The 13,528-nt window shown below is 42.5% G+C and overlaps 1 protein-coding gene across 1 annotated transcript; it reads left to right on the top strand.

Moving 5' to 3' along the window:
- Window positions 1–280: 280 nt before the first annotated feature.
- On the top strand, window positions 281–13,024 carry ISCA1 (iron-sulfur cluster assembly 1). Its single transcript, XM_082625033.1, has 4 exons — window positions 281–459; window positions 7,557–7,610; window positions 10,312–10,417; window positions 12,586–13,024. Exons 1-4 carry the CDS (start codon window positions 379–381, stop codon window positions 12,732–12,734), a joined length of 390 nt encoding a protein of 129 aa, XP_082481159.1. The 5' UTR covers window positions 281–378; the 3' UTR covers window positions 12,735–13,024.
- Window positions 13,025–13,528: the final 504 nt, after the last annotated feature.

The following is a 13,528-nucleotide window of genomic DNA, read 5'->3' on the forward strand; positions in this document are numbered from 1 at the left end:
TTCTTAAGCGGCGGGGCAGCACCTTGCCCAGAAGGCAGGGCGTGGAACGGCGCGCCTCCAGAGTCGACAACTCCGAGCTCATTCCATGTGCCCCAGTCCGGTGTGAGTCAGCGCGCGGGGACCTGCCGCAGAGCTACGACCTTGCCCTCGACCGCTGTGCCCCGCGTCACATGATCACGGCCCGGGCGCCAAGCCACGCTCTCCGCCTGTCACTCATACGGCCCGCCCAATGGCGACGGCGCGGGCGGGCCCACGAGGGGCGGGGCCTAGGGCGCCGTGCGCCGGAGCTTGTGGCGTCAATGCGCCCGCCGTGTCCATGGAGAGAGGCTGAGGTGGCCGAGCTCCGGCCCGAGGCATCGGGTTGCCGGGACGGCGAGGATGTCGGCTTCGTTAGTCCGGGCCACTGTCCGGGCTGTGAGCAAGAGGAAGCTGCAGCCCACCCGGGCCGCCCTCACCCTGGTGAGTGGCTGGGGCGCGCGACCAGGCCCGTTATATTGGTTCACCTTCGCCCCCGCGAGGGGGGCACGGTGGCAGGGCACAGCACGGCCGGGCGGCGGGACCCCTGACCCGCTCCGCAGCCGCCGCATCGTCCGCATCCCTAACTCGCCTCTGCTGGGGAGATAAACAAGCGCGGGCGGGGCTGCTCCTCGGGAGCCGGGCGCCCGGGAACTACGTTTCCCAGCGGGCCGCGCGCCGCCGCGTGCTGAGGGGCGAGGGGCGGTGCGAGCGTGGCCCCTGGGGATCAGGCGCGGCTTTTCCGGAGATTGGGGCCGCGGAGGGTCTTGCCGCGGCAGCAGTGCTTGAGGTCGCGGGTTACTTAGAGGTCGAAATGCCAGGTGCCGGGCGCAGCTGGGTGAATGAACCAGGGTTCCTACCCTTGAGGCGCTTGGGGAGACCCGAGCCTAGCCTCGCCCGGCTGGAGGACCACAGTGTGATATGGGAGCGCCGGTGATAGCGCGGAGACAACAAAGCCCTCCCCCTTGCAGAGATCAAGGCTGCAGTGCACAAAGGGTTACTTCCTGGTGTCTGGGGTGGAAGAGGCTTTGAAACGCACTCTGTGCTTCCAGCGGTCCTAGGCCGTGGTAGCTCTAACAAAGGACAAAGAAGGATAAATTTCCACCCTGAGTGAGTTTACAGCGTTCTCTGGGTGAAAGGTCAAACACACTCAAAGGAAACTTGCTGCAGATACTTACAGAATTTACTGCGCATGCTGGATCCCCGACGTAGTGCACAGTTTTGTTTTGTGTTTTAAATTCACATAAAATTAACCACTTGTAAGCGTTCGATTCGGTGGCATTTAGTACATTCACAGTATTGTGCAACTGTCACTTCTATGTAGCTCCAAAACACCTGGCCCCAAAAGAAAACCCCCTGTCCATTAAGCAGTCACTATTTGCAGTTTTGAAAGATTAATTTCATAGCATTCTTCTCACACACACCCCACTCTTGGTAAAGAAGTCTTTGTGCAAACACTCAATTCCTGAAGACTGGGGAAAACAGATTAAATTGAATAATGGATTCCGTTCAATTTAATGCCATAAGAAGGCCTGTTGCCGGAAAATTCGTTTCAGCAAAACAGGAGAAGGTCATGATCAGGTGGGAGAATATATTTTTATAATGGGTCACTGTTTTAGGTGCATAAGGAGGTTATCCGGTTTTTGTGTGATACTGTATTCTACATTGTTTTTTTCTGTACCATCAAGCCCATTTTCCAGTCTGAAAGATACACCATCAAATCTTAGAATTCTCCAAGATTTGAAATCATAAGAACTAGAAAGCACTACTCATACTTTGCGTCTCCTTTCAATCTCAGTAAAAATTATTCAGAAATCAAAAGAATTCTACCACTGGTACTGATAGAGCCAGGAAGAGTCAGAAAGTGTGGAGACACTTTTTTGCCTTTTCTTTCTCCACCATTTGGCATGGGTCATACCCTTTCTCTCCGATCCTACTTAGTCATCAGACATTTAAGACCTACATTTCCCACCCTCTTGGGAAACAGTCATGGGCCAGGCCTTTGGCACCTCTAGAAATTACTAGGAACAGTAACCCAGCCCACTTTCTCAGACCTGAGCTCTCAATCCACGCTTGCTCCTTTATGCTTCATTACCTGTCCCGGCTTACCAGGCCAGTTCTGCTACCAGCACTGCTTTGTCATGTCAGTTCTCAGTTCACAAGGGCTCTGTGTTGCCTTTGATCAACATTTCGAATTAGCATGCAGGAGTCCCTTGTCTGAATTTATCCTACTTAACTGTCTAGCAGACTTTAGTCCCTTTCCCTGTGATCTTAGCTGGTGCCAACGCACATCCCTGTTTCTTTCCACCAAAGGTCTGTGGTAGCAGGCTTGCAGTTATTTTAATCCTGGCATGTGTTCCTAGTCTTAACATACTGGCATGCATGTACTGATATCTGTGCTTAATTTTCAAGTGTTTTTGCAAACGTTTAACACCATGTTCATTTAAGTGCAAAAGCAGTGAACTCATCAAAGGACTAATGAGTGAAGACAGATGAGAGCAAATGAAATGAGATAGTTCAATGAAACGGGTAAGAAGAGATGATGAATGTTAGCTAAGTACAAATTTTGACATCAGGAATTCGACATGTTGCAACCTTTGAGAAGTGCTGTACCTGTGCAGTCTAGTCAGTGAGAGGTTAGGAAAAGGTATTGATAAAATAAAAGCATGATTCCATGTTTTCAGAGCCAGATTACCTATGTTAACTGATGTTAATCCAGGAGAGGATTGGTGGTTTGCTGGAGAGAAAGACTTCAAAGACTGGTCACAGGCACTTTTATGCAACCAGGGGTGGGTCCTTGATAGAATAAGGTTTCAACCCACCACATCAAAGTCAGTACCCTTCATCCAAGGAGGATGACATCCCCCTTCCCTACTTCGCTGCAGACCCAGGAATTGTGAATGGAATTGTATGTATAGGAGCCAGAATAAAATATGACTGGAGAACGTGAAGATTTAACGCTACAAAGGCAAGCAGAGGCCTTTATTTCCATTGTTGTACAAAGCAGAATCATTGCAGCCCTAATTAGGGTTATAGGGATATACCCACAACTGGCCTAAAGTTCAACCAAAGATGTGAAGATTAATGGTACATAGCCAGCATCATTCTTGATGCACAAGAGAGAAGTTAATTCATTGCATACAGTGGGTGCCTTAGGGCTTAATTTCTAGCAGCTCCTGGTTGAGAAGGGTCTGGAAACAATATGATGTTAAATACATAGGGGCTCGGGCTTAATTTCTAGCAGCTCCTGGTTGAGAAGGGTCTGGAAACAATATGATGTTAAATACATAGGGGCTCAAGGAGGTGTTTATTCATTGAAGGAGTAGCCCCAGAAGTCCTTTGGAACAGTGACCAAGCTGTAAGATTGGTATAGGAGGCAATTTAAGGGGCATTACACAGGAAACAATTGGAAGTAGCCTGAATGTCTAACAGTGAAAGGCCAGTTAAATAAGTAAGAGTAAATCCTGTTGGCGAGATATGTAGTCATTCTAAGTAATGATTTTTTTTAAAGGTTTGGGAGTCATAACTCTTAATTCTTTGACTTACTAGCCCTGTGCAAATTATTTAATCTTTAATACCTAAATCACAGAACTGAAAGAATAAAAAGATGATGCATATAAACCATTAAGCACCTAGAAAGTACTCAAGAAACAGTGAATATATGTATGTTACTATGTATCAAATGAGTAGCATGTTAAACTTTCAAAAGTAGGCTACAAAATTGTGAATATATACTGTGATTACCTGCATGTACAGGAATAGGCAAAGACAAAAGGGAAACAGCATCATAATGCCATAGCTGTTATAGAATGACTCAAACAAAATATACTGAAATTTATTCATTGGCTGCCCTTTATCTGTCATCTTTTAAACCTTAAAATGCCAGATTTACAATGAAACGAAAGTAGGTTGTAGTTGTTGGCTCATGTTTAGTATACATAATCGTGGAGTTAACTTTGGGTTTTAATCTTGTTTCCTTAAACAGCAAAAAATGAAAATTGCCTGGGGAATGACTAAGGAAATGCAGTATTGAGGATGGAAAGTTTCTGCTACAAGGAATAGAAACGCTATGGCATGGGATAAAGTAAAAGTATGTTGCTATGAAGTAGTCAAAAAATTCATTTATCTACAGTGCCTTCTCCCATAATTTCAACCACAAAAACGGACTAGAAATCTTTTTTTTTTAAGGCCAAAATATCTCACTCACAGATGCTCTTTCACTTGAAAGAATGTCTTGTTCTGTGATACACATATGAGAGAAATAATATTTCATTGAGTTTCAAGGGCCTCTTGAATTTTATTTCACTGGCCAAATCTCAGGTGAATTAGACTCATTGATTCTACATAACTTTCTTGGGTGGGTATGGGTAACTTAGTTGTTTGGGGGAGTATGTTGAAATGGGAGGGCCGCTAGGCTTGCAGCATGTTGTTTTGTTGAAGTTTTTATACTATTTCCCAGAATGATCTTAAGTCCTAGATGTTCCCCTGTTTAGTCATTCTGACTTGTTCTGAAATTCAGATCCATTGCTTGGAAAGTTCTAATAACCATATCTTTACCCTGAAGTGGACTCTCAGCAGGGTTATACATCATCAGTAACACTCCTCCCAGTGGGGTATATTTGATTATTGCCTGACACTAGAAAATTAAGACATGTTTTGGTTCCTGTAATGACAGTTCCCAGGCACGCAGGTAATTTTTCTCTTAAGCTCCTTTCAGTATGAAATGTTGAGCATCAACCACTTTGTGATAAGTGGACCACTCTCTGTGAATTGCTTTTGTTTGCTGTTTAAGTGTTTTCTACTAAGAGTTGAGAAAAGAAGGAAATATATTGCTTTTGTAAAAACCAAATTAGATAATTTAGAAAGTCACATGAGACTCGGGAGTTCCCTGGTGGTCCAGCGGATAGGATTCGGCGCTTTCACTGCATGGCCCAGGTTCAGTCCCTGGTCAGGATGAAAAGAAAGAGGTGGGGCAGCGTAGTATGTGTGCCCTGAGCTTACACCTCCCATCTGCTGGCAATAAACCAAGGCTCCGCATCAGGTTGGACTTCCAGTGAGTATTTTCCCATGGCTGTGCCTTTTTTTTTTTTAATTTACTGGAAATCTTTTGATTGTAATTTGACAGTAATCAGATTAATTTCTTCAAGACTCACATGGGAAATATCACCATGAAAATTAGGAAAGCTAGTTTTTACTGGCAATCATTTAGAAGTGTAACTAAGCATTTAAAAAATTTTTTTCCATTAATATCTCTCTTAACTATTTGAGGTTAACATACTGTGATCTTAAAAAATAAATAAATAAAAATAATTCTGCAGAAGTTCCTCCTTCCCCCCACCCCCCACCCCCATCCTGTTCCCTGTCGTTGATCTGCTTGGTTCCTGTTCTGATAGAACCATGGGAAACGGCCTTTATAAACCACCCACTGGTAGTGATTTATTTAACTTTTTTTTTTTAAGTGAGACACAATAAGAAATACATACACACCGTATGTTAATAACTAAATCAAAGTTTCACTGTTTATCCAGTGCAGTGCACTGTTCTGTGATTTTTGTTTTTGTTTTTTGGCTGTGTTGAGTCTTTGTTACTGCGCACGGGCTTTCTCTAGTTGCGGCGAGCAGGGGCTACTCTTTGTTGCGGTGCGCGGGCTTCTCATTGTGGTGGCTTCTCTTGTTGCGGGGCACAGGCTCTAGGCGTGCGGGCTTCATTAGTTGTAGCACCCGGGCTTCAGTAGTTGTGGCACGCGGGCTTAGTTGCTCCGTGGCATGTGAGATCTTCCCGGACCAGGGATCGAACCCATGTCCCCTGCATTGGCAGGTGGATTCTTAACCACTGCGCCATCAGGGAAGTCCCTGTTTTTGTTTTTGTTTTTGTTTGCGGTATGCGGGCCTCTCACTGTCGTGGCCTCTCCCATTGCAGAGCACAGGCTCCGGACACACAGGCTCCGGAGACACAGGCTCAGCGGCCATGGCTCACGGGCCTAGCCGCTCTGCGGCATGTGGGATCTTCCTGGACCGGGGCACGAACCCGTGTCCCCTGCATCGACAGGCAGACTCTCAACCACTACGCCACCAGGGAAGCCCTGGTTTTGTTTTTTTAATGATAGTGTCAGCCTTCTACATTGGTTTCATGACTTTTCTAAATTGGGTCCAGACTCTGCTTCAGCATCTTCATCTGGCCAAGTCCCCACCAGACAGGGTGAAAGAGCACACTCGGGCCATCCATCAGGTCTGTACCCCCAGCACAGGCTTGAGTTCTGGCTACGATTACTACCTAGTTGTAGGTCATAATGTCCACTCTTAGGTCATAATGTCCACTCTGAGATTTCACAAACCAGGAAAATGCCTGTATAGAAAACTTGAGGACCGGTTCAGCATTGCCAGCTAGAGGAGCTAGTAAAACAAGAAGTAGGAAGGACATGATCTCTTCATGATAATACATTCTCATTGTTATAATAATAGCTGGCTTATGTTGAGCTCTCTGTTCCTGGTGCTATTCTAAATGCTTTTCATGAATTCGTTCATTTAATCCTCACAAGAATCCTGAGGAGGAGGGACATTTATCCCTGTTTAAGCCAAGTAATGGGCTGGGACACAGCAAGGAAGTGGACCAGGAATGCCCTGGGACAGGCTTTCTCCCTAACAGCCTCCTCAGGAAATTGGGGTTTGTTTGTAATGCTGATCTACGCATGAAGTATTTTCGAGGACAACTGGGCTTGGTTAAACAGCATTTCTCCTGAAAACTCTTCCATGTTCTTGTTTCTATTATTGACTAGCTTAGTTCTGGTCATCTAGATGCTTAGATGCTGATGTAATAATCTCTGTGACTAGGGACCTCCCTGGAGGTCCAGTGGTCAAGACTTCGTGCTTTCAATGCAAGGGGCGCGGGTTCGATCCCTGGTTGGGGAACTAAGATCCCACGTGCCGCGCGGCCGAAATCAATCAATCAGTTAATCTCTGTGAATATTCGGTGGGACTGGCACGAGAGGCACACACTGGGTTATTTGATGCTGGTATCACTTTTTCCTCTAGCTGTGCATTTTGATGGATCTGAAATAGATTTGGGGTAAACAGAATGAGCAATAGAGTTAATAATGATCAATAGGAAAAATGCCTGAAGGTTGGCTTTCCCAATGTGGTACTTGAAATCATTCATTGACTGTCGAGTGCCTTCTGTGTGTCAGGCAATGTGCTTGTTGCTGGGCACAAAGTAGGAATTCGAAATAGATGCTGATTAGAAAAATTACATTTGTGATGTGAGTAGATAGTACCACAGAGATTATGACAGGGAGCTGACCTTGACTGGGGGGGTGGGGGCAGGGGATGAAGAGGATGTTGCTAGTAGATATTTTAAAAAATGCTTTTAATTGAGTAGAGTTCATATGCTTGTGTATGAAATCCACAAGGTACTCTGATTAGAATGGAACATAAATTCACCACATGAATTTGCTAAAGATAGGCTTGAGTTGTCTTAAATACTAGGAAATATAAGGCTGAAGAATGCAAAGTTTGTAACAACTTAATAACCTTCCCTTTTTTCAGACACCTTCAGCAGTAAACAAGATAAAACAGCTTCTTAAAGATAAGCCTGAACACGTAAGTAAAACCAGTCAGACAAATATTTAGTAAAAAATTGAAGTTGTATTTTCACAATGAATTTATCTTGTGATAAACAGTGTGCTTTCATTAATTAGGTGTTTTTATTTAAAAAGTAAAAAATGCTCATGATTTTTAAATGCAAGTAACACAACAGGGTGTTATGAAAAGGAAGTCACTCTCTCACCCCACATTCTTCATTCATTCTCCCTTCCAGGAGGCAGCCTCTTCGTGTCCTTGCACAGATCATCTGTGCATTTTATTACCTAGACCAAGGTTTCTCAGCCTCAGCACTGTTGATGTTTTTGGACTGGATAGTCCTTGTTGGGAGTGGATTGCAGGATGTTTAGCAGAATCTCTGGCCTGTGCCAGAGTTGTCACAACCAAAACTAATTCCCTGAGGGGAACCACTGGCCTAGACTTTGCCTGTTTCATTTGTGTGTGTGTCTCTTTTCCTACTTAGGTGAGAACATACCACACACACTGTGGTTGCACTTTGCTTTGCCCCTAATAGTATAGCTTGAAGATCTTTCCATATCCTAACATAAAGATCCTTATTCTCTTCATGGCTGCATATACTAGTATATTCCGTTGAACAAGTTTATTTAGCCAGGCTCTCATATTAAAGGTCTTTTGGGTTGTTCTCATTCAGTGCTTCCACAAACATTATTCAACAAATATTTAACATCTGTAGTGTGCCAGGCCCGTTGTTCTGGATCTGTAGGCATAGCTTATTTCATCTACATAAGCTGTATTCGTAGATGTAGAATTGTTGGGCAAGGGGTGTGCGTACCATCTTAATCTTAGCATATTGTTCATTGCATAAGGGATACTGTAAATGACTTCCAAGACTATTAATATTCAATAATTAGACTACAGAGTAGTTTCTAAGTTCCATTGTACAACCTGTATTACAATATAACAGGAGTTCGATCATCTTCCCCCTAAGAATTATTAAATCTAAGTATATCAGTGTTCCAACTCAATTCCAACTCAATTTGGGTAGACTAATGACTAGAGTATAAATTGACCAGTTGACACAATTTCACTTTTGTAGAGTTGAGGGATGTTTGTTCATATTGTCATGAAAAGGGTTGAGCAAACACTTCATCAGGTGTCATTTATGGCATAAGCAATCCCTTTTCCAAACTCCAGTTACCTAAAGCTGTATTTTCACATACTCTTTAAGTGTCTCTCTATTCCTAATAGTTGGACTTCCTGCTTGTTTGAGTCTTCCTATTTGCAAAGATAAAAACTAAGTTAAACAAGTATTTATGACGTATGCTCCAGAATTTCAGCCAGGCAGTTTATTATTTATCATGTTGAATATGTGAAATTCCCTTACACATTCTCTAAGCTGTCACTCTGAAGGTGAATAAAGCTATAGTTGTCTCCTTGTTTGAAGACAGAAGAGAATACTCTGAATGCTTCAACTCATCAGAACCACCAAACAGCTTAACATTTAACTCACGCTCTTCATCAGGTGTCTTCCCACTTTATGTTTGCTTTCCTGGAGCAAGCACGTGTTACTGCTTTTCAGGGAATCAGGATCTGCTTGCTAAAATGATACTTATTATGATAATGCTGTATACACACACGAGAAAGCAGATAGGACTCAAGAATAGATAGGAATTGGGTAGATATTGTTAGAAAACTACACTGAGGTAGACATTGGTATTTTAAACGTGCTGTTTGGTCACCTTTTAAACTTCTTAACGTCTGTGTTGACTGCAGGCTTTTGCTTTCTGGTACTTGAGAATGTTTACAGAATTAAGGCCCCATGTCACATAGAGGCAATAGGATTGCCAGGTGATGACCTATGAACCTTGGTGAACCTAACCATAGGGAAATATCCTGGGAACATCTCACGTGGTGAGGTGAAGCAAAAACATTTTTGAGAAAGTCCAGTTTTCTTAGGTAGTCTCTGCCATCAGATATTTTTTTTTTTTAAAAAAGGTGATTATTCATTTTTGGAATTAAAACTCTTCCCTTAAAAATGTTATTCCCAGACAAAATGGTTAATAGTAATGGTTAAGTAATAAACATGCTTTAGGTGTAGTGGAATATTATGTAGGCATTAGTTGCAAATGATATTACAAAAGCTAATTACATGGGAAAATGATGTCTTAAGTGGGAAAAAAAACAAAGTAGAGAATAAATTTTTTATTTCTGCTCTAATAAAAACTATGTTTAGGGAATTCCCTGGGAGTCCAGTGGTTAGGACTCTGAGCTTTCATGGCCAAGGGCATAGGTTCAATCCCTGGTCAGGGAACTAAGATCCCACAAGCCACGTGGCATGGCCAAAAAAAAAAAAAAAAAAAAAAAACCCATGTTTAGATTATATATGAGACAAAGACTGAAAGAAAATAGGAAAAAACACACAAGCTCATTTTTAGGGTACTGGTGACTGTAGTTTTGGGGGGCAGTGTTCCCTCTATATTTCTTTCTTTGTATATAATTGGTTTTTATTCTTTTTGGATCCCTGCCAATGTTGTAATGATATTTGTACAGTAGTTAAATTTTTTAAATGCTGGTTTCCCATTCTGCTTATACTTCCTAAAGGGACTCTTTATAGCCAGAAATCTAATATTTATCTTTTAGCTTTTGAAGAAATGAATGTTATCAAATAGGGCTTTTATTAATATAACTGTTTAATCTGTACTACTTTAAAACTAAGTTTATTTTTACAATGCCTTTTCAGGTTGGTGTGAAAGTTGGTGTCCGAACCAGGGGTTGTAATGGCCTTTCCTACACTCTGGAATATACAAAGACAAAAGGAGACTCTGATGAAGAAGTTGTTCAAGATGGTGAGTTTTAAGCAAACTTTTTCTGGACACTTTGTTCTCCCTAAAATGTTTAGCCTTGTGTAGCATGGAGAGTAATGATGATAATAGTAGGAATGGTGTACATAATGCTCACTGTGAGGGAGGCACGGTTCGACAGGCTTTCAAATATTAACTGATTTATACACAGCAACTAAAATGAGAATGGTACTGTATTGTCCCCATTTTGCAGATGAAGAAACTGAGGCACTGAGAGATTAAATATGTTTGCCTAAGGTCACACAGCCAGTAAGTGGCCTTATGAACATTTGAACACAATCAAGTTCACTCCATAGGCTGCGCTCTTAGTAACTAAGTGATAGATTATTGGATAAACTTGTTTATTTGTTTCAGTTATGAAAGGTTATCATTGTGTGCAGAAAGATTTTAAGATGATAAAACTTCAGAATGAACCAGCCACTTTGGTGTGAAGCATCTATGTCAAATAAGTAATGTCATCTTCTGCTTTAGAAGGGTCTATTTCCAAATTTTATTAAAAATTGCAGTGCTTTAATTATATTTTGCCCTTCCCCCCGCCAGTCCCTGCCCCTACCCAATAATCTGATAAAATCTATTTAAAACAAAATAAATACTGCCACAACCTCAGGGGAGTTTCAGCGTGCATGGGTTCTGCAGCACTGGCTTTGTGTGCACCATTAGCCAGTTTTCATGGGTTCTTGATGTGTATTCTTTTTATTGCACTTAAGTTACTGATCAGTAAAGACATTTGTTAATATATATATATATATTTTTTTTTACATCTTTATTGCAGTATAATTGCTTGACAATGGTGTGTTAGTTTCTGCTTTATAACAAAGTGAATCAGTTATACATATACATATGTTCCCATATCTCTTCCTTCTTGTGTCTCCCTCTCTCCCACCCTCCCTATCCCACCCCTCTAGGTGGTCACAAAGCACCGAGCTGATCTCCCTGTGCTATGTGGCTGCTTCCCACTAGCTATCTATTTTACATTTGGTAGTGTCTATATGTCCATGCCACTCTCTCACTTTGTCACAGCTTACCCTTCCCCCTCCCCATATCCTCAAGTCCATTCTCTAGTAGGTCTGTGTCTTTGTAGTGAGGTGGATGGACCTGGAGTCTGTCATACAGAGTGAAGTAAGTCAGAAAGAGAAAGACAAATACCGTATGCTAACACATATATATGGAATCTAAGAAGAAAAAAAAATGTCATGAAGAACCTAGGGGTAAGACAGGAATAATATATTATTTTTAAAATCAATATGTAAAAGTATCTTAAACCTGAAACTTTTCATCTTAAAGAAGAGATCTAATAAAGATAGTTCATATTTAAGTAATGATGCAGTTTTTTATAAGGAAGAAGGCTTTCTTAATCCATTAGTATTTATGAAGGTGCCCACCTCTACCAACTAGGTAGGTAGAGATAACTAGGGAGTTATGTTATTATCAGTTTTCAGGTCCATAAGCAGAAAAGCAGAACTGCTTGTACTGATTTATGATTTAGTCTTATTAAACTAGCCCATTATATCATAGTCCTTTGTGTTTCTCTAGGCTTGGCAGTGTGTTGTGTGTACAAATGTCATTTCAGGATTTTCATTAATCTCATTCACTCCATCTTTACAGAACTCTTACTGAGAATATACACATTTTCTTCATGTAGCAAATTGAAGTATAGCGAAGAAAGGCAAATTCTAGTTTTACACAGAATTGTCATGGAATTTGCTGTACACAACTGTCGCTTAATACAATTGTTTTTGACATAGATTATTGTGTAGGAAAGGGGACAGAAAACTGAGCACTGCATCCCTTAAAGAAAATAATGAGACAGATTCAAAAGGTTCTTGTTGTTTTTTTGTTTGTTTTTTCTGCGGTACGCAGGCCTCTCACTGTTGTGGCCTCTCCCGTTGCGGAGCACAGGCTCCGGACGCGCAGGCTCAGCAGCCATGGCTCACGGGACCAGCCGCTCCGCAGGGATCTTCCCGGACCGGGGCACGAACCCGTGTCCCCTGCATCGGCAGGCGGACTCTCAACCAGTGCGCCACCAGGGAAGCCCCAAAAGCCTCTTGTTTGACGTTTGTTAGTGGTTACTATTTAAAGTTCAGTTGTGCTTTGAATCAGCAGGTTCCATGGGATGGCAGGCTTTATATGACTCATGTTTTCTTCTCCCCCAGGAGTCAGAGTGTTCATCGAGAAGAAAGCACAGCTAACACTTTTAGGAACAGAAATGGACTATGTTGAAGACAAATTATCCAGTGAGTTTGTGTTCAATAACCCAAACATCAAAGGAACGTGTGGCTGTGGAGAAAGCTTTAACATTTGACTCCTCAGGACTGCTCGGGCTGTAGGCCCCAGGAGAGCTGTGGAAGCTCTACGGCTTATTGAAGAAGTCATAGGACTGTCGCATGCTTAAGATTTGTAACGTATGGCTGCCTTACAAGGAAAATAAAGTGATGCATTTGAAAATGAAGCCAGTGTGTTAGATTCCAGAAGAATTGATACTTGTGTCCTTTATAGGAGACAGAAAATGAGAATCTATTGCTCTCTTTGTGTCGTCTTTCTGATCTGTAAAGAAAAAAAGTTTTACCCTGCAGTTAAATTCTCCTTCCTGCATCCTTTCTGTTAGAGCTAGTTTCATGGAAGTTGCCTTCCCGGGGGGATTTCAGAAAACATATTCTTTCTTTTTTTTTTTTTTTTTTTTTTGCAGTACGCGGGCCTCTCACTGTTGTGGCCTCTCCTGTTGCGGAGCACAGGCTCCGGACGCGCAAGCTCAGCAGCCATGGCTCACGGGCCCAGCCGCTCCGCGGCATGTGGAATCTTCCCGGACCAGGGCATGAACCTGTATCCCCTGCATCGGCAGGTGGACTCTCAACCACTGCGCCACCAGGGAAGCCCTGGAAAACATATTCTTAATAGGTGTAGATTGGTAGATCTTTTGAAAGGGTTGAACGTACATCTCCCAACAAGATGGATGGCTTTTAAAATTCAGAGGCAGGAAGTCTTGACTGCTGGTGTGGTGTGGTGGTGCACTGTTTTTCTACCCAAACTGGGCACAGCGTTTCTACATTTTTATCTAAAACTTCATTGTCAGATGCCTCATTTGCTTACCCTGCAGCA

Source organism: Mesoplodon mirus, assembly GCF_964341445.2.
Source record: "Mesoplodon mirus genome assembly, chromosome: 1".
Lineage (NCBI taxonomy): Eukaryota > Metazoa > Chordata > Mammalia > Artiodactyla > Ziphiidae > Mesoplodon > Mesoplodon mirus.

Bases quoted from the DNA above. Each gene is read 5' to 3' on its own strand.
- ISCA1 (XM_082625033.1), top strand. From the start codon at position 379: ATGTCGGCTTCGTTAGTCCGGGCCACTGTCCGGGCTGTGAGCAAGAGG. The intron at 460-7,556 runs GTGAGTGGCTGG...CCCTTTTTTCAG, and splicing joins CCCGGGCCGCCCTCACCCTG to ACACCTTCAGCAGTAAACAA. The intron at 10,418-12,585 runs GTGAGTTTTAAG...CTTCTCCCCCAG, and splicing joins TGAAGAAGTTGTTCAAGATG to GAGTCAGAGTGTTCATCGAG.